This window comes from Ciconia boyciana, chromosome 8 (assembly GCF_034638445.1).
Source record: "Ciconia boyciana chromosome 8, ASM3463844v1, whole genome shotgun sequence".
In the NCBI taxonomy this organism is placed as follows: Eukaryota; Metazoa; Chordata; class Aves; order Ciconiiformes; family Ciconiidae; genus Ciconia; species Ciconia boyciana.
In genome coordinates this window covers 45,816,555-45,844,405 of record NC_132941.1, presented here as the reverse complement: position 1 = coordinate 45,844,405, position 27,851 = coordinate 45,816,555, and the positions used below count along the sequence as shown (strand labels likewise).

The 27,851-nt window shown below is 42.4% G+C and overlaps 1 protein-coding gene across 7 annotated transcripts; it reads right to left on the bottom strand.

Annotated features, from left to right (window-relative positions):
* Window positions 1-27,397, bottom strand: ZNF488 (zinc finger protein 488). 7 transcript variants are annotated; one of them, XR_012043919.1, is made up of 6 exons: window positions 27,193-27,397; window positions 26,485-26,541; window positions 13,984-14,206; window positions 9,591-9,819; window positions 4,205-7,040; window positions 1-3,466 (listed from the first exon to the last, which is right to left on the bottom strand). XR_012043919.1 is itself a non-coding variant. In XM_072871127.1 (6 exons), the coding sequence occupies exons 4-6, from the start codon at window positions 14,200-14,202 to the stop codon at window positions 5,875-5,877; spliced, it is 1,614 nt and encodes a 537-aa protein (XP_072727228.1). In that variant the 5' UTR covers window positions 14,203-14,206; window positions 24,083-24,140; window positions 26,485-26,538; window positions 26,989-27,096; the 3' UTR covers window positions 1-5,874. The 7 variants fall into 7 exon arrangements, 6 of the variants coding, with proteins under 6 accessions (XP_072727228.1, XP_072727225.1, XP_072727226.1 ...); XM_072871127.1 differs by lacking the exon at window positions 27,193-27,397 and adding exons at window positions 24,083-24,140; window positions 26,989-27,096 and having other exon boundaries at window positions 1-7,040; window positions 26,485-26,538; XM_072871124.1 differs by having other exon boundaries at window positions 1-7,040.
* Window positions 27,398-27,851: the final 454 nt, after the last annotated feature.

Sequence of the window (27,851 nt, the reverse complement as noted above, 5' to 3'; positions counted from 1 at the left end):
TTAATATCTATATGATCCAGATATACTGCTTTGTTCTCCTAAACACAATCAGTTGTGCTGTCATGTACAAACAATAGTAGTTGTTAAACCCAACATTTAAAAACTTTAGCCATCCATTCAAGGACCAAAAGCTATACCATATGGGCACAAATAGCAAATAATTTCTTCCCGTAGTAATATGGTAAGTACTTACAAATAATAAATATGTCTAGAAATTGGAATCTAGTTGGGAAAACAAACAATGAAGATGCATTTGCTCGTGAGTCCATTTGAAATCAATAGCGCTGTTAGTTCACTGAAATGACCGATTTCACTGGAAAATTAATGTGCAACTTTGACAAATTTTATTAATTGACAAAATATTATTTACTATTTCATAGGTCATCTGCTGGCTAATTGGCATTGAAACTATCAGGCTTAACAAAGGCCAGTGTGTTAAAAAACTATTTTTTCCTGTCTTCACAAACTGCTATGTCATATTTATTCCCATCTCAATGAGCTTAGAACCTGGACAAGGTGTAGTGTAAATTGTGTTAGATGATTGTCCTTTTTGCTCAAGGTAGGGTCACAGGAAACATCTTGTTTGAAGACACTGAAAAAAACGGCTTTCTTATCTCAGAGCGGAGACATAACAAGCAGGATAGATGAACTATATCCTATCCTATCTCACTTTAATACAGTGAAGTTGAAAGGAGGCAAATTCAGAACTGACAAAAAGGAAATACATGTAAAGGCAGAGCCTGCAGGACTCACTGAGGCAAGTGGCACTGAACCTAGTGAGACTGTGCTGTTTAGAGGTACCAAACACTTCTAGAACATCTGGAATTATTATAGGTAACAGGACTTTCCCTGAAACCTAAACCTGCACTTTCAGAACTAAAGCTGATCTCTATAATCTATGTGGTCAAGAACTTTATTTTTTTCCCACAGAATGCATGGATCTTCCACCTTCTTCTACAGCATCAAGGAAGACATAGATCCTGAGCTGTATGTCTCACTTTGTATGTATGTCCCCCAGGTTTGGCTCCACCTGGCATTTTTTATGTTTCTAGTGGCCACTAAAACTGTGAGCTCAAACCAAACCATGACCACAGCACAGTGTGATCAACAGACCTCACAAAACTACAGACAGTAATTGTATAGAAAATTACACTGCATTGAAAGGTTTGAACACCACAAAACCATGAATGAAAATTAGTTATGGAAAATCCATGGTTTGTGGTTTAAATGAGAAAGTTAGACAGAAGTTTTCGTAGGGAGGGACAAGCAATTTCAGAAGTGCCCTTCCACAACACAGCACAAAACATACTGAAACTGACACTCTTCTCTTTTCTGGTTCCAGAGCTGACATGGACATTCAACAGTTTGTAGCACCATTTCCTTACCATCCCACCTAGAATAACTTCCTAAAGTTTAATCCTAATCATGTTCTTTTAAAGGCAGGAAGAAAGGAGTTGGTGTATCAGGCCTCCTAGCAGTATGATCTTTCTCCTTTCAGCATTCACAAAACTCTGACCAAGAAACGGTAGCCAGCTTAATCATTTGTTTGCTACAAAATGATGTATTCTTGCTCTCTGGAGAGTGCTTCTAGTGTAGTCTTCCCTGATCATACCACAAAAGCTGCCTTAGTCCAGTGATTTTCAAACAGTGCTCTGTAGACCAATGGGAGCCCACAGACTGCATCAATTAGTGAAAAAATACCTGAAAAAAACCAAGTTTTTGTTTTTTTGGTTTTGGATACATTCTTCAAAAGCCTATCTGAGTGCCGTTTCGATGGAGAAACACATCTTCACTGGAAAAAGTTCAGGGATCAATGAGTGAACAAATATCCTAATCTGGCGTTCCCCATCAGTAAACTCACAACCCACTGCAGAAACACAGCCTGAACAGCTAAGCTTGACAGCATTGCGTTATGTCCCTTTTCACTGATCCAGAAACAGATGTTGTGAGAAACAGTTTGATCAAAATGACACAGGCAGTTGCTAGAAAAGACAGGAAAAAAACCAGTCAGCTGACTTTAAATTATCTCTTCCTGTTTTAAAAAACAAAATCCTATTTTTTTTTTCTTCCAAGTATTTCTACTTGTAGAAAAGACACGTATCCCTGCTGTAAAATCACAGTATTGCACTGGGACTGCATGCAGTCCTTCATGAATTCCTTCAGTCCCTTCATTTCTTCAGGAACACCCTGCTCTAGTGGAGTACCTTTCCTCCAGCAGGATTTCCTTTCATCTGCACCAATTTAAATGTTCAAACTTCTAGACATAAGGGAAAAAAAGCTTCCAGCATGACTCAATTATAGGAAGTTTGTTTTTCTTTGTCTCGTTAGGCTTCCTTCTGCCTGTGCAATATTTGGTTCACTCTGCTTTAATATGAATATTTTCATTTAAAGAAATAAAATCTGCAAAAATTTTGGATAAACCCCCTGGTTTATGTAACCCAGCTTAGATGAGATACTCAGTTAAACTTGAGACACAGGAAAGACATTCTCTCTGCCTGCACATGGGGCTTTACACAAGAGCTCATTTTACACATAGGGAATCAAGTTCTGATTCTGTTGGCATCTATGCTGTTTTGCTCTGATGTCAGCACAGGTGTAGCAGGCAACAAGATGTCATATTAGTCAGTTGTGTGTGTAAACAAGTCTTACTTCACAAAACACTTTAGTTGAGTATAAGAAGCAATTTGTTCACTCAATTTTTATGCCAGTGGCCACCTACAAAGGACCAAGGGCAGTATTGCACACATTGGCCTGCAGTGTGATTTCCGTGTTGCAAGAGGAAAATTCCCAATCTTTACATGCTAGGACCAAACTGCACTGCCCCTGCAGCTGGAGGAGGTGAGGACAGTAGCAGAAATAAAGCTGATTAAAGACCTCTCCTCGTCATTTTTGCATTTTGAATCAGCTCTGCGACTTTTCATAATTGGTTCTCTTGCCTTTCTGTGCACAGAAGCCATTTATACATTGCTTGTCATCACAGTATGTAAGTTGCTATGGCTGAGATATGTCCACAAAGAAACTGGGTAAGAGTTCTTATCTTTTTTTTTTCCCCTCAAAGAAAACAACTTCATGACATAAAGGAAAGCTATCTCTCCTTGTAGCCTTGCTGCTTGCTTAAGCCTCATACCATAAGCAGAGTGAAGAAGTTTGATTACTGGTGAGACCTGTAAGGATGTAGATCTAACACACAATTGGAAGAGGTTTTGAGATTCAGCAGCTGTTTTTATCAGAGGCTGATTTTCCACACTTTCTCAAGATCACTTACACCAACACAAAATCAGTGAAAACATGTAACTGGTTAGATTTGGTACTGCTTCATTCTGATCTAAATGATACGCCAGGTGTAGCACACTGGAAAAACAGGCCCTTGGAGCAGGGTAATGTTGAAGTGATGCGCCAACATAATACTGGGGAGCATTACACAGCTGGTCTTGTCTTTTTCCAGAAGAAACTTGAAGCTAGGTTTCTAACCGTAAAACTGTTAAGAAAACATGGCATCTCTCAGTAAGTACAGAAGAGAACATTTTGCAGCAATGGTACCAAAAAATCTTTAGTGTTATTTATACTGGGCCAGGCTGATCTTAAAGTAATTGATGTAAATCAGGAGTAGCAACATGGAATTATTCTGGATTTGCACTGGAATAAATGAGATCACAATCTGGCCTAAACTACTAATGGGAACTATAACCCTAACCACATATGAATGCAGTTACACCATGGAGTCCTTCATTACACTTTATGGACACTGACTTCACAGTAAACTGGCTGGCACCCAGATAAAACCAGATGGAGTGAAATCTGGCCCATTAAACCTTGCCATAAATATATTCCTTACACGGTAAATGTTATTGGACACAAAATAGAGATGGAAAGATTAGAAGGAAACCACATCATCCCCTACTCAATGCAAGGTTGTTCCCTGTGCTCCATGTTTCAAAGCTTTTGTTCATTTTGGTTTTTAATGACTCCAGTGAAAGAGCTTCCACCACTGACCTTGGAAAGCTGTGTTACAATCCAACCAGGCCTCCAGTCTCAGTTTATGTCTTCTGAACTCAAAGGCATAATGTAACAGTTTAATGACTTTATGTTGGGAAAGTAAAGCTGGGGTGCACAGCCAGTGGTTGGCCTGCAAGAAGTCAAATGTTTATGTTAATAGGAAACAGCCATGTATTAATGTTCAACAGCAATATATCGGGAAGAATACAGTCTCGTGACTTATAGAAATCTCCCAAGAGATGACAATGAGCGTAGTATGTTGATCCCAACTGACGCTCTCAGGCTGTCTTTTATCACTCAGATGTGTTTACTTGCTGATACTTGCATTATCAAAGAAAACTTCTGTCCAGTGTGCAGCAGACAAACACTGGACTATCTCATCAGTATGATGGAGAATAATAAGCAGCATATTGCAATGTCCTTTACTCTTAGCTGGGAAATGAGCAGTTTCTGATCATTCTCTATCTGAAAGGGAATAATAGCACATGAGGCTCAGAGACAGGCCACAAAAACATCAGACAACCTGAAAAAATACTACAGAAGAGAGAGATAAATGCTCACTTGAAGAATACATCATAAGCTATCAAGAGCAAGCCCCTAAATGGATTTTAAAAGTAATGAAAGGCTAATTAGATGAGCTGCAGTAACAATAGACAGGATTGTTGCTTCCCCACACACACACCCACCCAGAGCAGTATAAACTCATCTGGTTCTGAGACTAAGCAGAGCTCAAACCAAAGTAGGCAAGAGAAAAATGTCACATATGGACAAGCTATAGAGAGAATTTGGCACTTTCTTTAAAAAACAGCTGGAATTGGCCCATGGAGAAAACAGAGGATAGACAAGCTGGTCTAATGCAATGCAATTCATGTATGCTTGTGTCATTTTGTGAAGGACATTCCCCTTCTAGCTGTTAGCAGAACAGATCCTATAATCCACAATTGAAGTGTGCAGATTCTATCTATCAGTAGCTAAAAGTAACTCAAATACCCTAGTTGCTTTCTTCAGTATATCCAAAACCTGAAAACCACAGGCCAAACTCTACCCCCATCAGATCTATACACCTACTAAAGTCACACAGGTCTTGCAAATGCACATCAGGGTAGAATTTGTGCTCCCTGTCTACACAAGAATGTTGACAACAGGTCACATTTTGATACAGATCTAGGTTGATTTGACTTTGTAAAAGATATTTCAAAAATGGCAGAGCCTAGAACAGAACTCAGATATACTGATTTACAAGTCACATCCTCTTTGGCAGTCTATTGGACAGTTGTTGATGATCACAAATTTCAGATGGAGTCTTAACTTCAAGTTCCTTTCAAAGCCAAGGAGACAGTGAGATACAAGTTTTTTTACGCAGACTCACAAATCTGATAAGAGAGCTGATTCAGCTAACATAAAGGATTAAGAGTCCACCAAAGCTGCTAGAAACAGTAACTTCTTTTCTTTTAGCACGTAAGCTCTGATTTTTTTAGTGCTTAAAGATTCCTCATTCAATGAGGTGGTTGTTACTTCTGCATTTACATTGTACTGCACAGACACCAGCAAATCAAATACAAGCAAAGAAAACTGCGCAAAACAACAATTTTGTTCCCAACTCTTTGCAAATTAATACTGCATGTGCATTCATTTCACTATTTTATTTCCTCAAAAAAAGATTGACAAGGGCTAGGCTGAGTTTTCAAAACTTACAACCCACTCAGACTCTTGTAAACATTTTATATTTTTTTGCAAAGCATCTATTATAAATTATTGTAAACAGTGATTTCCTGTAAGAAATTAATGTAAACTCAAAAAGAAATTGATATAAGTGAATCACGTTCCCCTTCTTTACCCAACCTGCCCAGTTCCTTGGTGAGATCTGTCTGCACAGCTCTAATTATGAGAAGTCATGTGCCGGGATAAATGATGGCGTTCTCGGAAGTACTCGTGACAAATGGGACATGTTAGCTTCTCCTCTCGTCTCCTCTTGCACTGGGACTCAGTTGAGGAGTATTCTTTTTTGTGATGTGACCGCATGTGGAAGACTAAATCAGATGTCATGCGAAAGGACAGGTTGCATTTGGCACACCAGTTCTGGGCAGCCACTCCAAAGGACGTGAAGGTGGGGGGAAGAAGAGTCAAGGAAGAGGAGGAGGAGGAAGAAGTGCTGGTTGTGTTTTGTAACTGTCCTCCTGCTTGTTTGGGCCACGGTTCTGAGGTATATGGGAAAACATTGCTCCGAGTGATGCTTGTCTGCAGCATCTGAGCATTACACAAATCACTGACAAAGAACTTGGAATTGAGAAGAGTGCTGCAGCACATTATGTCTGTGGTGGCAATGAAGCCAGACAGCTCCCCCAGGCTCTTTGGTGACTCACTCATGCGATGAGAAGAATTTATTGCAGCTCTTTCTGTTAGACACTTACTAGGTTTGCTGAAAGCACTCTTCTGTTCTCCTCGGGCTCTGGTGGGCCACACAAAGGAGAATGCACTACCAGAAGAGTTCAGCAACACTTCCTTTGATACCTGCTCTTTACTGACTGGGACCGTGCCATCCTCCTGTTCTGGCTCCTTCGGTCTCTCATTTCTCAGCTTCTCCTTCATCCTTCTGACCTCAGTGAAAGCGCTCTGCTTCTGCTCTAAAGCATCCTTCCTAGCTGACTGCCTCCCTGAACTAAGCTTCCAGAAAGAACCAGCCCACGCATGTTCTCCCCCAACCTCTTCCTTGCCCCCACAGTTATGTTCCTCACTCAGATTATTGGTTTTCTCCAACAACACTGTTTTCCTGCTCCTGTTGTTCTCAGCCTCTTCAGATTTTGCTCTCTTTTCTCCTGTGAGACCATGGACATCATCTTTACAAGCTGCCATTTTGACCTCTAGATCCCTTGCCAGGCTGTGGAAATTTGTGGTCTGCTCAGCTAAGTTGCTCTTTTCAGTCTTAGGGTTCTGGAATTTTCTCCATAGCAGGGCGCTCTTCTCTGGGACACATAGGAAGCGGACATGGGAGAGATAGGAATGCTCACATTTAAAGACTCGGTCGCATTCTTGGCATCTCAACTCTGCAGAAACAGACAACAGATTATGAGTTTTGCAAAGTTAGAATCATGAATGGATGCAGATCCTGACCCTGTCATTGACACACACAAAAAACCAGAAACATCTCTTGTGTCATACAAGATTACACATGGTAAAGCTAATGCCAGTGCAGAATCAGGCCCCTTGCTGCTATAGAAAACGGTTCACTCATATTTGCCTCCATGTACTACTTGCAGAAATGCTTTCATTAAGACTCTCAAGCCAAGTTTGTATTGCATAAAATGGCCAGTACACAATGGTCTAGATAAAACCATATGGACTTTATGACAATTTGAAGTCTGAAGCCAGATTTGGGTCTACATTTCCTAAGTAAGTCACTGGCTTTAATACAGGCTGAATGTTAAATTCTATATAACCAAGTGTTGTGGTTTAAACCCAGTTGGCCACTAAGCACCACACAGCCGCTCGCTCACCCTCCCCTGCCCCTCCCCTGGTGGGATGGGGGACAGAATCAGGAAAATAGTTAAAACTTATGGGTTGAGATAAAGACAGTTTAATAGGAGAGCAGAGGAAGAAATTAATAATAATAATAGTAATAATAATAATAATAATAGTAATAATAGAACATACAAAACAAGTGATGCACAATGCAATTGCTCCCCACCCGCTGACCAATGCCCAGCCAGTCCCCAAGCAGTGATCGCTTCCCCGGGCCAACTCCCGCCTGTTTCTATACTGAGCATGAAGTCATACAGTATGGAATAGCCCTTTAGCCAGTTTGGGTCAGCTGTTCTGGCTGTGCCCCCTCCCAGCTTCTTTGTGCATCTCCAGCCTTCTCAGTTGGTAGAGCATGAGAAGCTAAAAGTCCTTGATTTAGTATAAGTACTACTTAGCAACAACTAAAACGTCAGTGTGTTAACAACATTATTCTCATAGTAAATCCAAAACACAGCACTATATCAGCTACTAGGAAGTAAATTAACTCTATCCCAGCTGAAACCAGGACACCAAGTAATGATGTGTCTTAGACCTGGATTCAAAGATTTTGACATGAGCCTCTATTTTCTGTATACAATACCCTGGAAGTTTAATACCTTTCACAAATCATCTGACAATAATGCCTGAAGCCCTTACTCGTGCTCATTCGGCAAACTGCTATACGCCTCAAAGCACAGATGCCTGTGGCACAGAAGATAATGTTCAAAGTGAAACAATGCCAGTGATGGGCAGGAGGAGTGGGGAACACACGTTGGCATGACGCTGTTTCCTTCTGGCCTTCGGATGTACTGCATCTCTGGTTCATTGGGATGATTGATTGCCCATGAACAGACAGTACATAATTCAATGACTAAGACACATATTGCACATCTTAACCTTTGGAAACAGTATCCATGCTATGTTATTTCACAACACACAGCCGTTTTTAAATGCAAATGATGCCAGACAACACCTGAGACCTGATATACGTAGGAAAGTTCATGCATTGGTTGGGTAGAACTACAAACCCCTAATTTGCAGGCTCAGCATAGCTTAGATCACTTCCAAAACTACAGAAACTGAACTTTTTATAAGAAAATAAGGCTGCTGATTTGGATGGAACATTATTCCTGCTAGTTTAAAGTCTTGAGTCTAGATACAGTGTTTCTTGTGTACGTAACACTTTGGCCTGGTAAATTCATAGGGCTGACAGTGTGTGTCTACACAGAAGCTAACAGAATAGGCTGAAATCAGTTAAAACAATTTATTGGGCTCCTGCTATGATTGTGTCTATATTAATTTAATATTAATTTACAGGCAAGTACATTATCATATAAATTTACCAACTCATACCTTTACCAACCTACACCTTTACTAACCAAGCTGTATCAGCTGTGTTTAAATCAACCAAAGGGAATGTAGAAAGAGTTTTGTTCCAGTCTAATTAGATCAAAGTTTCAAGCAAATGACAGCTGGAGTCAACGTTGGCATGGAGCTGACAGTGAATTGCTTGGTCTCTCCATAATCCAGATTTTTATTTTTTCAACAATTGCCAACCCAATTTCTTTTAGAGCAATAAATTCCTAGCAATATCTCAGAATGAAAATCATGCCCTTTTCCTTACTCCCACTGTGTCCCAAGCTAAATAGGCAGACTGTGCTGTATACAGTACTGTTTGGGTTGTTTCATATTTTTTACAGCCCTGCTCATTTACAAGATTAAAGCTGAACACTAGCCTATACTCGATTCCTCAATGAGCTAAAAAAGGCATATTTCCAATTGATATTTTAGGCTTTTAGGATTCCAAGGTAGTCAGGTGCAGACATCCATTACACAGCTCAAAAATTTCAGCATTAATCCCTAGTGCACCATCCTCTGCTGGAAAGTAGCAATGACAATGGCATTGAGAACTGTAAATTTGCTCTTGCTCTATGCCTCCAGCTCAATCCCCAAAGCAGAAGGTCTTTTATTTTAGCTGACCAGCTGAGGATTTAGACAGGTTTTATTTCCTGTATTACAAGATCACCACATACTAAAGAAGTTGCAGACTCACTTCAGTCCTCAGTGACCCCTGCAGTCAACAATTTAGTACTTACCATTCTGGGGACTTTGAGCTTTTATCTCATTGAAACCCAAGAGGCTGGAAAGCTCCTCATCATACCAGACAAGCAGCTCCTCATTTTTGTTGATTTTCCTGGTAGAGCGATAATATAACTGGCTGTTTTCTAAGTAAGCTTCCAAGTTCTGCTCCTTGCTATTGGCAGCTGCTTGTACAAGTCTCATCCAAGGCAGTCCTGTGGGACTGTGCACAGACGTAACATCTACCTGTAAGGCAGGACACAAAAAAGGGAATTTTCAGGTCTTGGGACCCAAAATAGATTTCCATTAAATTCAAGAACAAAGCCTGTTTTCTGCCTCACACAGAGCCAGTATGCCAAAGCTGTGAGCCCAATTCATACGCCAGTGTCACCAAGTCCAAAGTCATCACAGGGAGAAAGCTTCCCCAGTGTGAGTGCCGAGAGCTCTGGGAATACAGCTGAATGGGAGGGAGAAGGAGACACCGGTGTTCACATGTGAGCTCTCATGGCAATGCCAGATCTGGTATGTTGGTCAGTCTCTAGCCCACTCACGGCAAGGATGATGTCCTCTGTCCGATGCAGGTTGTCCCATGGAACTGTGTCCGGTGTGGATCACAGAGGTACAGAAGGTGTGCTCCTCTGTAAGCAGGGGTCTCAATCCCACAGGAAAATGGGATATGAGCCAGGAGAGGTGTGAGTGCTGTGGCCTGGGGGGTGAGATGTGCAGACCCCTGGATCAGTGCAGTGTGAGCCTGGAAATGAACGCACACTCTGGGCCATTGCATGTGGAGTTTTTCGCTGACATAAGAGGATATGGATCAGGAGGTGGAAGAATAATCTTGTTTTTTTGATTCAACACCCCAAGGAGACAACATCTGCATATATAAATGTTTGACTAGATTACATAAAAATTAGATTTTAATAAATAAAACTAAGAAGCACTTATATGATCTCTTTCCTTTTTCAGAAATAAAATTATATATTCCTATTCCTGCCTCTGATATATCAATTAAATTCATTTCAAGGTATCTAAACAGATAAAAACTCATCAGATTAATATTTTTCATTAAATTATTTCTGAGAGTTGCAAGGGGTTGATTTACTTTCAGTATGTGTGCATTTGGAAATACCAAACAGATTAAGTTAAAAAATGTTGCTTAGGTTGCAAGGTCAGGCACTCAGAAGTTAAAAAAATAATATTAAGACTACTGCTCAAATTAAATTTCCCTTCTGTGTGTATATTACAGCATAGTCATCAGTCACATATACTCCTTTCTCCACAGGATTCCTGAGTCATTTAATCACAGGTTGACTGTGCTCTGGAAATGATATAACTATAAAACATTCGGCTTTGTCTTCTTTATTCAGTGTGTGGCTCCCATCTTAGTTACTTTATTGTATTTGCTCTGAATAGGGAATGATTTATTTCTTTATAGGTTTTTCCTTGGTGTTTACCACAGCAGATCTATGTCCTGTGCAGTATTTGAAAGATGGGGAAGATTTTCATAGCTTGGAGGCTGAAACACAGGGCGATCAAGGGCAACATTTACACGCATAAAAAGCCTCAATTAATTTTTGAAGCACTAACTCATTGTTTAGAAAGGAAGAAGTTTGGAAATGAAAAATGTCTAATGACAAGTATGATCTAAATTTCACCCCAAGCAATGTATAGCTCTTTGTTTTCCACTAATTGCAGGGCAGCCATTCATTGGTGTTTGGTATCAGAAACTGTATTTTGGCTATTTCTTTCTCTGTTTTTAACTCTCTCTGACTATTACCTACATGAAAAGTATGACCACATCAGTAGCTTGAATACAAGAATGAAACATTAAAGCACCATTAGGATAAGAGTTAATTAGTATAAGGGAGAAAATAAATTAGTATGCCCTGTAACTGGTTCTCTCTAAACGCCATGGGAATTAACAATGATTGAGAAATACAAAAGTCTGACAGCGACACAAGCACACCCACCCACACACAGTGGTTGTAACTAATAGCTATGACAGAGGCTGTCATTTATTAGTTTCTGTGTTTCAGAAATACCAAGCATCCACCCGGCGCTCTAAGCAAAGTCAAAAGGAGCACAGCTCCTCCAGGAAAAAGGCCTCCAGGGAAAGAGCTGAAAGAATTGAAAGGTGGGGAGGAGTAAAGGACAGAACATAAGATCTGGGTGCTGTCAACTAGAAGCATGCACCAGCTTTAGTTTTTCTATGTGTTTAGAGGCACTACAAACCCTGCAAGTCCACCCTCTTTTGGAGATGGCAATCCTTCAGATGAATCCTTTGCACCCGTATATGAGGTAAAGGTTTCACAGCCCAACAGGCTCAATCACAGCTGGGCTATGGAGGCAATGTGGCAAAGATGATAGAGGCTGAGGACAAGGGAGAGAATGACTCTTCCTTGGAACCCACAAGAAGCTGTAAGGAGCAGAGGAACTCAGTGGGACAGACAGCTTTGTAAGGGGACAGTTTGCTTTGCTGGAGTAAATGATTGGCTGGAAAGAATCACCTGTGCTAATGGGTGCCAAGGCATTTTCTTTGCCCAAGCATACAAATTGGCCCAAGGAGCTCAAATTAGGGTCTCCAAGAGGATGAGAGAAAAAACATAGAGCTCCCTTTTGGACTAAACATAAAAGCCCAAGATGAGGAAACCCTTGTTAGAAATAATATTCCCCAAAGTCTTGGAGGAGTGCTGCAGAACTATGATGAACATGAACCTCAACTGTGAAGAATCCACCTTGCCAAATCATTCCTGTGTGTATTCTGTTTGTACCATAGCCAGCATATCAAGACCCTTTCTTGTTTTGCACCTCAGTGACATGATAACGACATAGTATCATGATTGAATTGTTAATTACTTGTCTACACACAGAGTTAGGAGTTTAACAATAGTTCCTGATTTCTGGAAGGTTTACTTTTGAGTAGCTAAAACAGGATATGGGACCACCAATTGCATCTGAAACAGCTACTTGCACAGAATTTGATATACTTACTGCCAAAAGACAGAGATCTGAGCCAACTCAGGCATCCAGTTTCATGGCTGCATAACAATTACTTAGCTCAAATGTAGCAACACACTAAAGCCATCCCTCTGGAGGGCTCTTCCAATGTAGAAACCCTTTGAGGCTCTTTCTTGAGTCTACAGTCATTCCAAAACTCCCAGGAGAAATACAGAAATATTCCATGAATAAAGCCTTGTTTCAGGAGACATCTTTCTCCAAAGAGCTTACAGTTCTCCTGGAGTACTGATAACACTGTCCAAGCAAGCAAACTTGTGCCAGAGACTCAAACAAATAGTCAGAAAAAAACTGAAGCCTCTTCTTCTCTTTCTTAATCTGTTTAAAGCAAAAGTGTCAAATAGGTATCTCCCAACAGATGCATCTTCCATATTACACATACTCCCTGCAATTTCTCTCCTCCAGAGCACAGAAATCTTAGGAGAACCTGGATGTGTCCCAGATCCATCCATGCCATAGCATGTGGGAAATTTGCTTGCCTCACATTGTAAAACACTACTTCCCTGTCTTCATCTAGACCAATGGTGACTGAAATGCACTCCAAGACCCAGAAAGCCAAGGTAAGAGGCCACCATGAGAAATATGCATTGTCCAAATGAAAATGTTATGATAAAGAGTGGCTAGGGAACAAAAAAATTTGGGAGCTAGAGCTGGAGAGTTAACACTCCACCACAGTCGTGAGGTTTCTGATTTTCCCTACAGGACAATTCTTTTTGTTTCACAGACATATCTCTGTGGCTTCTCTACAGTGATTGAAAAGTGCAGCTGTAACACAGACAGACATATCTAAGGTAACTTTATGAGGTCCATGTACTAGTAGCAAGAAGTTGTGGCTGCCTGAAGATTGTGTGGACTAGTTGCCTGACTGATATCTTCTACAGCTTATACAGCCTGCACCGAGATCACTGCCATTGTGATTTTACTTTATGGATAACTGAGCAAACTGGGTTAATGCTTGCTCAGATCCATCATTAAATGCTGTGAATGTATCACCTGCATGAATCAGTGCAATGCCACAGTCCTCCCTCTCTGCTCTCACAGGGCTGTCACACCTCCTGATAAGCCTCCATTGTCCTTTGCAAGGATGAAACCTGAGCGTGGAGTTTCTAAACTATTCATCCCTCTTTCCTCCTATTCTCGGTCAGTGCTGAAGCAGGTCATCAATTGTCAGCACAGAAGTGCGATTTTGTATTCTTCCTGCAAAGGAAACAGTTTTCACCAAGGTCCCTTCAGACTACAGCTCGTAAATCAGAAAAGCACTGGCTACTTCTCTCCTTTGAAGGAGCTGTTAGTTGTGCTGAACAAAACAAAAATCTACCCCTTGGCAAAGTTACCTTCTCAGGGATAGTGTAACCCTTTTTGATATGACTAATATTAAATGCTGATTTCTCCTACCTTAAATATATAATGGATGTTCCGCCTATCAGAACACTTGAGAGCAATAAAAGCTACAGTGTCCAGCAGGGTGTTCTGGAGCATGCACGGTCCAAAAACAACGTCTTCAGGAATGTCTTGTGTGGTATGAACAGTAGCCAGTATGTCCGGAAAATGGTGATGCGTAAGTTTATTGTCACTTGTCCAAAGGAATTTAGGCAAAGATGTAAGTTCCATCATAAACCTGTAAAATAAACAAGAAATCGCATTTGGAATGGAGATGGAAATGGAAGGGGGCATCACTACTTAACAATATAAACACTTCCAGGAGCTGTAGGTGAATTGTAAGAGCATGCCAGGACATGGCTGGTTACAGAGTTTACTTTAACATCCAGTTCAGAAACTGGATTATTATGGCTTTATTAACATCCAGTTCAGAAAAATAAAAATGACTTTGCACTAAACCAGAATCTTAGGTTTGTAAACAAGTGAGTTACTCTTTTCTGGAATAGGCAGACTCTCCAAGAGTTCAACTCCTGCTACACTGCTACTCTCTACAGCCAGGAATAAGAAGCTTTGGGAACAGTAAGCAAAATTTTCAGTGAGTGGAACTCAGCATATTCTTGTTCCACATATTCTCAGATATCCTTATTTATTAGTAGTAGTTTGTAGAAGTGTGAAGAAAGGTAGAGAACAACAACAAAAAAGGCAAGCACTTTTTGAAACGCATTTTGAAAAAGCTGTGCTTTTTTATTTGGAAGTGCAACATCAGTCTAGTTTCTGGTTAAGCCGGTACAAAACCAGGAATAACTTGAGTCCTAAGTCTATCCAACGTGAATGCACAAAATCTGTGGAGACTGACAAAAAGATTATTTTCATCCCATCTCAAAATATAAGTGAGATCTTACTTATCTGCTGTTGTTGGGAAGATTGAATCAGATTGTGACTCTTTGTATGGTGATACTGTAGGCATAATGTTAGTAGAAATTGCTGTCTTTAGAGGATGAATTTTCCTGCCCTGAATGTAGAATACTACATTTTTCAGAGCAGAGGCGATCTCTGCAATATGAACCACAATCTGAGCACTCTGTATACAGTCAGGAGGCAGGTTTGAGTTATTTGTCATTCTAAGCTTCCCTAGGTTTTTAATAAAGATATTGCCATATCCAGCTCCCAGCTGGAGGTCATGGAAAAACCCTCATTTACGCCATCAAGAGCTGGATCAGGTCCATTAGGCAGGGAAAATTAAAGAGAACAGCAACAAGCCCTGAAGAGGCCTTAGCCTAATAAATACTGAGATGGAAGGGCTGAAGATCCTGTCTAATCTTTCTCACTCTCTGCCAACAGAATTGATTTGTTACTCACTGACTCGTGACTTAAACTGAAGTGATATAAAGTGCTCAGGAGAGTTGCACTGATTTAACTAAATCAGTTTCTAAATCAGTATAGTTAATTCAATATAATTTTTTCCTGGTAGGCAAGGTCTAAGGCCCAACCTTGAAAATATTAAAATACATGGTTACATATGCAGTAAATAGTAACCATCTGAAGGAGGAAGGCCTAAACCAGACAACCAAGATAAAGAGTGGGAGGTAAAGGGGTAAACAAAAGGTCAGATGGTTTGCCAGAGTTTAGTCGCTAAGAGGAGAATAGACTAGGTCTCTGCTGCGTGTTAATGATAAGTTTCATTGCCTGGTTTCCCAATAATCTCCTAAAGTTATTATTGGTGTGAGAACAAAATGTTGGGAACTATGTGTACATTTGTACAATATATAGGATCTACCTAATTACATACAAAATATTCATATGTATGTGTGTGTTTCCATTTAAACTATACTGATTTTTAATAAACAGAAACAGTCAAGGCATATTTATTTTAAATAATACCAAAAATAAAAGTTCCAAACCATCAGAAAATGAATTTTAGATCTAAGGTGCTTAAAAGTCTCTCTAAATAAGAAAAAGTTTAGAAATAAATTATAACCTGAGGCAGTTCCTTTTCTAAAGAATTCACATTCAGGAAATTCCTAATCTCTTCTGACATTATTTTACTTATCCACTTATGACCCTAGAAGGCAACTTCTCGTACTAAGATTTCCCTTCCTGTGAAATTCATCTGAATTTCCCCATGTAAACTAGGAGAGTGCTGTGCCCTGGCACACTGCTGTCACGCCGGAGGAAACAGATATCCAGGGCCCTCAAAGCTGAGTTTTCAATGGGGAAGGATACTGGATTTGAGCCCACGCACTTCTCCTAGGAATAGGGTGGTGCTACCTGTGTGCTGTCAGTCTCTTCCTCCAGAAATCGCACTTAAAGCACAGATACAAGGGTCTGAAGAAGCTACACTCCCTTCCAGCTAGCTACTGCTGCCTGCTAGTTTTCTCCATCTCAGCAGCTTTTCAAAGAGCTACCGTAAACCCAACCCTAACAGGAACCATTTCTCCAAAGACTGAAAATGTGTGGATACCAAGAATAAGTGTAAGAATTACGTGTAACAGCTCCACCTAGTGATTTCTGCCATAACATACGTCCCAAAGAAAGATTCACAAAGGGGCAGGACTTGCTTTAGCGCTCTTTTTGTTACCTGCAAGATGTATCTGCAACCATCAGCTCCCAGAGCACACCCGCTACCCACACCTCCAACCCAGACAGCTCTTCTGAGCTCCTTGGTGAAAGCGTCAACTGCTCCCAGCAATGCGTGTGCTGCTTGCTGTGCTGCCTACGCCCCTGACCCAAATCCTAAATACAGAAGGGCTTCCACACACCCAAAGGGAAGGGCAGGAACTAATCCCCTGGAGTCTCTGCCTGTACGCACTGTCACACAGGCCTGCCTGCAGCCTAATCCTCCCTTCTGGGGAGGAGAAGGGAAGCCATCACTCCTCATTAGAAGCACTGCCCTATGGCAAAGGTATCTGGCCATGGGGCAAATAAATCAATATTTATTCTCCAGCAAATAAATCAATATGTGCACATCTTCAGTTCCATTTAATTCACCTAGACTGATGGGATATGGGAAATGCAGGTTAATAAGGAATATCACATATTTTCTAACAGATCTTTCCTCTATCCAAACTCAAGCATCCCTCAAACTCAATATGCCATTACAGTTTGCTTGTTTCTAAGCGACTTGTGAATTAGTCAAAGATCTGTGATGGGCAAAAAAAATCCCGCAAACCTACATGCATAAATGCCAAAGTCTCAAAGTGCTGCCTTGGCAGCTGTGGTCACACTCAACTCTTGCACAGAAGGGTCAACTTCATGAAAAGTTATGAAAAGGAAGTGCTGTGTGTACACAGCAAATGGGCTTGTTATGGTCAGCCTTGCGCCAAAAGCTTTCGGCGTGGCAAGATCAATCTCTTCAAATAATTTGTCAAATGCACCATCTAGTGTAACATCTCAGCATAACACAGTGTCCCAAGACAAAGCGACAGCAGGACATCCCCGAGTCCCTGGGGTTGTTAGCCTGTTGCATCACCGCAGCTTCTGAGCACCCTGTCAGGCATGAATTGCTTCTCCCATGAGTGGGTCATTCTCTCTGCCACCCTGCCACAAACAGGAGGTTAGGTGCCTCCAAAGGTACTGGGTTTTATAGGGTCTGGTCAGGGTTATGTCAGGTAGGAAGTGTAATTTAAATGCACAGCATTCTCTTTTTGAAACAGAGAAGGTAGGCTGAAGATGTGCTGCTAGTACTCGGAGTGGAGAGTGGTGATACTCTGCAACATCTTTAAAAGAAAAAGGGTGAATCTTTTTTCTACGGTCTCCAAATAGCATGAGAAAGCTCTTCCCTCTGCATGGGCAAGCTTTCAGCTTGTGTTATAGAGGCAAGTTCATCAGCTGAGGGTAACAGCGAGCAAGTGTGACTGTACTGCTTTCAAAAATGAGCTGCTACCTCTGCAAAGGGATGTGCTGCATCCTGTGGGATTTCCAGCCTGGGCCAGCACTCACTCAGAGGTCTTCATTGCAAAGTGCAGATTCATCCACAGGACGGTACTGGAACAAGTCCTGCCTCCTGCACAGATGAGGAGTGGTAGGGGGTTCTCTGGTAGCCGCAGCCCTTATCTTGGAGAACTGAAATACTGACTCCTCAAAAGTAAAGACCGAGTCTTGAAATATGACTTGAGAGGAGAGAGAGAAATTGAACTGATTTACTTTCTGGACGCTCTGGTGGAGCAAAGGAAACACAACAGAGGAGCTGAAGGCAGATAAAAGGACCACGGACAACAGGAGTAAGAGGTGAAGAGGAGTAAAGTATCTATAAAAGCTTTACAGGGATCACTGCAATATTATGGCTGGATTTTGGAACTCAGCAGCTGCATCATAAAAGAGGGTACCCACACACCCGCAGACAACCTAGGCAATGTGTTTCTACATTGCAGACTTCTTAAAATCACTTTTTAACGGTTGTTGCAGTTAAAGAAACTTATCAGGCTGCATGACACCTTTTAAGAAAGTTTACTAACATAGATTTTACCTTTGTCCCATGAGTTTGAGGATGGTAGTGTCTGGAAAATGCACATGGAGGTGCCATTTCAGCAAAGCACAGGAATTTTAGCAGTATCCCAAGCCTAAATCTGCACAGGTGTGCTCTTCCCCTAGTAAGTCCAGTAAAATACTCATTGACACTTTACAGGAGTAAATCTCAACAGCGCATGGGCATGAGATTGCCCAGGGCCCTAATCAGCTCTGCTCTTTTCAGTCCTGCCACCACGCATTGCAAATCCAGAGATAACCAAGGAATGACTGTGTGCAAGGTCAGGTCCGACTGCCACCAGATGGGCGTCTGCTGGATTCTCCAGGGCGTCAGCAGGTGTGGGACTACACTATGGCAGCATGCAGTGCAGAAGGGTTGCTGCATAACAGTCAATGCAACCTCATAGCTTGAGAGCACCAGCAGATAGCTTAGCATTGCTGAAATATAGCAGCACCGCCTGCAGCACTTAAAACAGATGACAGAAATGAGCTAGAACAAAGTAAGATCATGTGTAAGTAGGCCAGAATATAAATCTGAAATACCTCTCAGTTTGGATGGAAGTTTGATTTGGATCTAGACTAACCTCTACATGTTTTTCATTTGGTTATAATCTAAAGCCAAAACTTCAGCCACAACCAAGAATGCCTGTTTTTTGCAAAACTTTCCTTAGTTTTCAGGAAACTCAGACTTGAACCTGAATGGGAATTCTACACCAACCCATGAGCCCAGTACTTGAGCTCTTGTTTAATTCTAAATCTGGTCTCAATGCAAATCTCACATCTTTGCCAACAGTCTTCATAGGGACTAAGGGAAGTCATACTTATTAAGAATCTACAAATGGAGTCATAATGAGAAATGGAGAAGGTATATTAGAATGCCTGGCATTTTTCTTCGATGGGCTGAAGTAGGTGAATTGCTCACATTCTTCATACTGAGCAAAGGACAGAGAAAATGATCATAACAGAGAATTCTCCAAGACTTCACCTAACGGATTACTCTTGTCTTATGTTACTGATTTCCACATTTTGGCTACCTCCTTCAAGGAACAATAATTCTGCTGTACTCTCATTTCTTACAGATTTGCTAGCTGTCGTAGATCTGACTAATTCACTGCTTTTCTAATATATAGCAAAGTTTACTTTGCCTCCATAGAGGCTCTGTCATAAGCCTCTTTGTGAAGGTCATATCTTCAGCTCTGTATCATGCAGGCAATGATATGCTTGCCTCAAACTGTCAATGCTGGGAGTGCCATTGCCTCCTAGAGACATGATCCCCCTCATGCAGCATAATCCTGCTGTTCTTGCTCTTGTCCTGCATAAGCAGTTCCTATCCCTGTGGGCTCACCCCCCCACATGTCTCTGAAAGGGTGAAATAAAATGAATATTTATAGTACTTTAGTAGCACATTAGAGTCAGATCACCTGTTAGATGATGGGTACTCTCCATATTCTATCTGTCACAGATGCGAATTCTTCATATGGATGAGTTTAGGGACTTGCTGTTTAATGGACTCTTCATCCCCGAGAGAGTATCTGATACACATATACCATGTCCCTGAGTGATGGATTTTGCATCTTGATTTCTGAGAAGTGTGACAGATCTGTCAAACAACAAGTACCTATGGGCAGGCAACTCCCTATGGATTATGCAATTGTGGATGTTCCATCAAAAAGCACATGAAATAGATGGTGCTCACAGCAACTGCTCCCAGCCTGCTTGCTTCCAGAAGCAGCACACAAATTGCTAGTCATCTTTGTCTTCCAAGCTGGAACCCTGCAGGTAGCCTTCTCCTCCTCTCTCCCCATTTCCTAGCACTTGCGTATCATCCCATTAACTAACTAGGGTTACAATTTCTGCCTTCCTGAAAAATTTTTACATAGCTCCCTCATCTCATGAAAAAAATAGGTTTCTAGAGAGAGGAGGTGAGAGAAGGGCATAGGAACAGTTCTGAGCTGAATTTCAGATCCCTGATTTTCTACTACATGGCCTTCAGATGTCACTGCAAGATCTTCTAAGAAACGTCTGGAAATGCCCAAATGTAGAAAGGCCAACTTGAGCAAGGACTCCCCTGCCTCCTATTTTCATAGGACTTGGCCCGATTCTCCTTGCCATGGTGACAATGTTGAATGTGGCATCACTTGATGTTTCTTGGTGGTCATAAAAGCACTGGTAGCTTTGCTTAATATTACGATCAACTTTGCAAATGTGAAGGAAACAAATGAATCACCTTTGCAAGAGGGGAAACTTTTCAGCCAGAACTTAATTAGCTAGTTCAGCTCTTCACAATCATAAATGGAAGGGGATAATAAAAATAGTTTCTCTTAAATTACTTTCATAAAAAACAATCCAATTGCTGCTACTATTTCACCTTCACATTCCATTTTAACTGTGGTTTAATTCGCATATTGTGATATCACTTTCAAAGCAATTATCCTAGCTGGAAAAAAAACAGCGCAGAAGTTACTCATAAAAACTAATGAAAGTATTTGATCCTGGAAAGCATCATCCCACAGTCTCCCCAACCATTGTTACATCTATTCCAGACTTTCTCCAGAGCAGGGATTAATGTAAACAGGACATTTGCCATGCCAACAAAAGTGAAAGAAAAAAAAAAAAGAAATATTAAATACTGGAACCATCATTTCCTCCACCTTCTAACTTACTCCTCTCTACTCAAAAGTGTGACGGTGTTTTCCCTGAAGCACATAACCTGTGACTTCGTGCCAATGCATTCCTGTGGCTGCTGCCAAAACTGCCTTTGATTTCAATAGGAGGTCTGTTGGTCTGAGGAATCCATGATCAGACATGCAGTGTCATGCACAATAAACTACAGATATTAAAGGAATTGAGCTGATGCAGACAGAGTGCTTCTGTCTGCAGCATTTATTATTCTCTGTTGTTATAAGGAACTGAGGATTCTTAACACATGAAGGGAATTCCAAGGGAATCAGAGATGGAAAAGTGAGAAAATCCACTTCTTGGGTTTTATACATTTGCTTTCCTTCTATGCAAGGTTTTCTTCTTTCTTTATTCAAGTTGTGAACTGCAAAGGAGAAGAATCAAAACTAAAAATGAAGGAAACTGGCAGGAAATCAAAGAAAGGAATGGAGAATTCTTGTTTTAAAAGATAAAATAAGTAATTCCAGAACCCCCAAAATAAATCCTGAAACAAACTGCAACCTGTTTCCTAAATCTATTAACTTACAAGCTGAGAAGGTCCTTTTAAAGCATGAAAAGTCCAAACAAGCTGTTTCCTTCAGTTCGCTGCTGCCACAAGATAGAGCTTCTGTGCTTCAGCTTGGGCACAGGTCTGGGAGATGTTTCCTTTTGGGCATGAAGTGGTCCTTCATACCTTCACTGCTGAAAAGCCCACATACATGAAGAAAATTTTACAAATGTACCTGGAGAGGACAGGCAGATATAGCCATGCGCTGCCATTCCCAGCCTGTTTGGGATGAACAAAAGCCAGCTGTGGGTTTGCTGCTTCTCAGACAGACATTATATCCCAAGAAGAGTACACAAAAGTCTTGGATTACCTTGGAAAGGGAAGAGTTGCTGATGATTTTACAATAGACAACTTTATGAAGTCATGTGTGACTTCTTTCTGAGTCTCAAGTTTAGCATCCTGCCCATCTTTGAGAAACAGCCCATAGACAGTATACCTTGGATTTCTGAGCTCTGAGGATGCTCTTTTGTCCTCCCAATTTCATGGGTGGGCTCCACCCAATTTCAATCCAGAGCTACAACTGGGGCATACTGTGAGTACCTCTCTTCTCAGTTCCTCACAGCCCTTGATGTGCTGCTGCTCTGAACATATTCCCTATACTCCTCGTAGGACTCAGTTCCTGCAGCTTGCCTGAGCTACGCATCTAGGAAGAAGTAGAAGGAAATACAACTGTGCATGAAGGAGGAATTTGCTGACTGAAGAGATAAACTGAATCTAGAGAGAGTGGAATTAAATTGGGATTGAAATAGCCTGAGGCATGAAAATGGTTTCCCTTGGCATTTCAGGCATCCCCAGCTTCCTTTTATCACACCTTCCTGTAAAGCAGCTGCACAACTCTGGCCTGACAAGCCCCTAAAAATAGTGAGTAGAAACAGGGAAACTCACTACCTAGCATCCCCTGAAAAGATCATGAGGCAGGTCAGAGTGAAGAGCCTGGTGTCTACTTTGAGCTTCCAGAAGTGGAAGCTCAAAGTAGTGTGAGTTCTGGAGTGTGAGTTCAATCTGGAGGTTTTATTGTGAATCAGAGACCTCCAAGCTTATGGGGTGCTCACAATTTTGTTGCTGTATTGTCCTGATATCTTCAAGAGGCAGTTCTCCAATTCTTACTATTTCAAGGCTCTGTGGTCTTCAGACTGTCTTCCATCACCTGAAATCCACAGTACATGCAATGTAAGCTGACAGCTCTTGATGAACCATCATTATGTCTTGGCTGGATACCCAGCCTAGTGAATCATGAAGCTGCCAAATCTTTTTATTATGAACAATCTCTCAAACTTCAGTGGGAATAATGAAGAAGACGGAGATAAAATCCCTGCTTAGAAATGAGTAAATACCTCAAGCTCTACATTTGCCTTAGCAAGTCTTGTGAAATATGGGAGCCATTTGGAAGTGCAGATTAAAAGAAAAGCTTCCAAGTTTCTTCCTATTTCTCTGAGAATAGGGAAAGCTGAAGTGCGATCTCTCCTGATGCATGGTAGCTGCCCCACAGGGATGCAGAGCTGCCTCTCCAAAGTAGATGCGGATTGAATCACGTCTCCAAGGATGCAATTTCCACTCTTTACCTGAAGCCCAGGAACAAAATGCTTGAGATTGAGCATCAGATCTAGCCTGATGAGAAAATAACTGAGATTTGAACAAGTCCCAGGAGAGTCATGTACACTACCCTCACTGACTTTCAAATGGCAGCTCAGCACCAAACTTCCCTATGTTCTTAGGAAATTTCCACACTGAACCACCATTTCTACTGCCACTATCTTCCGTGGCAGGAAACAAGGTAGGCAGGAGAGGAATGGACTATCCCACATAGCAGGAAAGCCTGGTTAAAACTGATTTGCTGGGACGTGTGATGCAGCAGTATCTGCCTAGCTCCATGTGAAGCCTTCTTTGATTTAGCAGACCTTGTAGTAAACTGGAGGTTTTCAATCTGGCGGAATATGAGAGACAGGGTCACTGAGGTCTCTGTTCCACACCTCCCAGTGCTTGAATACAAGAAATGCAGTGCAGGCACTGGGAGGGCTCTTGATGTTTCAAGCTGGACAATGAGCAATAGTAGTACCATGCTGGTCTAGTTAGAAAGGATGAAGTGTCTTTATTTGCTGCTATCCCAGTGGTTCAGACAGACTGGGTCTAGGGATTTGACTCCAAGATGCACAAAATGTCAATACTCCTTTCCAGTTGGGTTGGCCACAGAGGCAGAATTAGTGCTTCTGTCTGGCACTGCATCTGATCTAATGGACCCTGGTCGATGGTACTGGCTTGTACAAGTCATTCATAAGTCAGACAATCCACCTGTGCATAAAGAGGAGCTGGCTACAGCTCTGTAGTCTGCTGGCTTTCAAAGACTTCATTTTTGTGTGCAGGGCACTGTACTGAAGGGCTGACTCTTCACTAGGCTACTGCTGTTCTGTCTAATGGAAGCATTACCTTTATCCACCATTTTGCTCTTGTGGTTTCAAAGCCTCAGACCTAAAAAACAGGGTTCCTGTAGGATAAAGGGAGTATGTTTTAACTCTTCAGCCAGGTTTGAGGATTATCAGACTGTTAATGTTATGAATTAACATCATTTCAGCTGCTTAGTACCTGCACTACACTGTATGGATATATGTCAGTTCAGAACACATAGTATTTCATATTCCAGACCTGAATTGTGCTAGTGGTCACCTCAGAGACTAGGTCTGGTTTCTACTCCCGCTGCTCTGGCATTGTTCACCATTCAGCAATACACATAATGCCCCAAAATGTCACAGGAGTTTTGAATTTTACAGGGCACAACCAGGCAGGGAGAGAAAGCAGATGTAAAAATGCCTCTACTTTTCTCACACACACAAAAAGCATACAACAAAAACACATTTTAAAGCAACAAAGTTATTCCATGGGAGGAGGAACAGAGAAGGCAACTATTGATCTGTCAACATAGTGTAAGAAAGTTACTTGTCATACATATGCGTGTATCCACTTTCAGCAAAATCCTTGTTTGATTGATGTTAATAGGAGCCCCAGCCATGGCAATTTGTGCTAACACATTTGTTCTCACACAGGTTTGTGCATTTGTTCCTTCACTCAGGCATCCATGCAGACGAAACTACCATTCCCTACGTGTAGCCACAGAAAAACGAGAAACGACCAACCAACCAACCAACACAACCCAAACACAACCAGACTGAACCGAAATTTGTAACCTGTGAAAGCAGGCACAAATCATTTTTCCTCTCTCTTCATGCAGTTCAAATTCACATCTCCTTTTCACAAATTAAAAGTAATTACGTTATCTTATTGATGTTCAAGATATATAAGGTACGTTCTTGTTTAACAGTCCTGCTACTTATTTTTGGTAGCTCCCAATTTAAAAAAATGTTATGTCTGTTCAAACATTTCTTTCTGACAGGAAACGAATATATTGGTGTGTAAGTATATACATATATATACACACGTACACATATACATACATGCATGCATTCACAACTATACATATAGCTATACATACAGCTATATAACCTTTTGCACTTTTACATGTTCATCATCTGTATTTGAAGAGAAATGTTTTAAAATGAAGAGCAGTCACTTTCACATGGTTAATACTGGAGATTTCTTCAACAGTACTAAGTAACATCAACTTACATTAATCTTATTTACATTAATGCTAAACTTACTCCATAATGTCAACTCCAATAACAGCAAGTAACTGAGCTGAAGAACACTATGAAATTGTGGGGAACAACATAAACAACTTATTTTACACTGCAATGAAGCAAAGAAACCTTTTAATGGAAAGTGAATTTTGTAAATTAAAATAGGCCTGACCTAAAATAATTTGTTTCCCAAAAAAATACTTTGTTCTTTGACCTGGTGTTTATTAAGAGCATTTGCAAGTAGCACATGACTGTGCTGTAGGAAAATTATGTTAACTGATTCACAGCATTACACACATGGAAATATCCACATATAACATACTAGGATTTAGCCAAGTAATTTCTTCTGCAAAATCTTCCGTACAATCTATAATTCTTTACACAGAATTTATTTTTGTACTTCCTTATCTGGTTATATTATGTTCCGGTAATAGAAGCTAAAGTAATATTTTGATTTCACATTAATATTTCTATGGGTATAAAGCCATTTTACCTATAAGATGATATCCCTATAGAGTTCTATAAGGCAGCTCTACTTTGCTTTGAAATACTGGAAGATGCTTAAATACGAATAAATTTGCTTTCTCAAAGCATGGCTTATGCTTTGGTGTAGTTTTACACATTAAAAGAAATAATTCTTAAATTTAATCTCCCAATTTTCCTATTTCCTAAATAAATCCCTCCCTCTAGTACCGATTATATTTAATAAATGGTAACAAGAGCTGTCAAGCACTAAATTTTGCGTTTTTAAAAGCCAAAAATAAGGGATAGCTCCTGAGCAGCAATTTATTATTAAATTCCGAATATCATGCATGAATGCAACTGCTTTTTATTTAAGAGCAACTATATTAAAAATATAAAACTATTTCAAAATCGTGTCTTCCATCAAGTTTTTATTGACATTTCTTCCACCTAGTACCTGCCGGACCACAGAATGAAGTCATTTAAATGCTTCAAACATTTCTAGTGGACTGAATTCCTACAGAAACCTTTTCACGGAAGGATTTGCAAATGTAAAGATCAATGTGACATTTTAAAGTGACAACAATAGCAGTTTCTAACTTACTTAACCAGTAGGAAATTTCTACCAAGGAACATGGATATCCTTGTATTAGATACAAAAAGAGAATAACGATGTGAGGTATTCCAAAGAAAGTTCATCAATTTCTTAAAAGCAATGAGACCCTAAGCAAGTACCTAGAGCCGCCACGATGCTCTGATCACCTGTCGAAGCTGGAAGGATGAGGAGCGCTGTAACCAACAGAAAGGGCAACTGATGCTCGAGAGGTCTCGGCTGGCGAGGAGGAGCCGGCAGGGAGGAAAAGGGGAACCACCGTCGGGGTTGCCGAGGGGAGGCCGCCTCCCCCCCGCCCTGAGCCGCCTCCGCATCGCCCCCGGCAGCCCGGGGACGGTACCCGCCGCCCGGGGGACGCTCCTCGGGGCCCCTCGCCGCCGCACGGAAGCGGGCGGTGACAAGGTCGGGGTTAAGCACTAGTCACCAAGGGGCACCCCGCGCCCTCGCCTGCTCCCCGGCAAACCCCCGCCGGGCCAGCCCGGCCCCGGGCGCGGCAGGTCCCGGCTCTGCGGCAGCGCCCGGGCTGCTCGGGGACCCCCTCGGGCCGCCCCTCCGCCCCCCGCCCCCGGCGCGCACCGGCCGCCGGCACGGCCCGAAACGCCGCGGCTCCTCGCCGCCGCCCTTACCGGCTCCGGGAGGGCAGCGAGCGCTCGGCGGCCGCGCAGCCCGGGCGGGAGGGACGGCGCGGCGCGGCCCGCTCCGCCGTGCGCTGCCCGCGCTCTGCCGGCGGCCGGGCCGCCCCGCACCGCCCCGCCGGGCCCCCCCGCCGGGCCCGCCCCCCGCGCCACCGCGGCCCCCCGCCCCTGCCCCTGCCCCGGCCCCGCTCACCTGGGGGCCCGCTGCGGCCTCCCCGCGGGCAGGGGCCCTCCGGCACCGGGGTCCCCGCCGTGCCCCCTTTTCCCGGCACGCAGGGCGCAGCCCTCTCCCGGGACCCCGCTACGGCCGCGTCCCCGCAGAGCCCTCGCCCCACCGCCGGGGCCGCCCGGCCCCCCAAGAGCCGCGCCGGCAGCCCCCCGCCGCCGCACCACCCCGGCACGGCGGCATCCTCCTCCCCGCGACGGCTCCCCGCCCAGAGCAGACCCCGGGAAACGCCTACCGCCGCGCCTGCCCCCGGGCCCCGCCGGCACCGAGTCGTCGCCATCCCCAGGGACCCGCTGCCACCCCCGCCCGCGGGGGCCGCCGGGGGGCGCGGGGGGCGCGGAGCCCTTCCCGAGGCAGAAGCCATTCCGTGAGCGGCTGAGAACCGCAGCGGGGGGGACTCAGAAGGTGGACGGGATTCCCCCTTGTAACGGTACTTCAAGAAGAGGAGTTTCTTTGAAAGTTGGGGAAAAAAAACCAAAAAAACCCCAAAAAAACCCAACAAAACAAAAAAAAAAAACCAAAAAAACACCTCCAAAGCCTTCTTGCCACTTGTCCTTTAGAGCACGACAACACTTTCGAACACACGGCTATTCTGGGGGCTGCAGGTACTGACAAGAATGGCTCAAAA

Coding starts and splice junctions, on each gene's coding strand:
- ZNF488 (XM_072871124.1), bottom strand. CDS start 14,202: ATGATGGAACTTACATCTTTGCCTAAATTCCTTTGGACAAGTGACAAT. Junction 9,820..13,983: donor ACATCCATTATATATTTAAG/GTAGGAGAAATC, acceptor CCTGCCTTACAG/GTAGATGTTACGTCTGTGCA. Junction 7,041..9,590: donor AGCTCAAAGTCCCCAGAATG/GTAAGTACTAAA, acceptor CTGTTTCTGCAG/AGTTGAGATGCCAAGAATGC.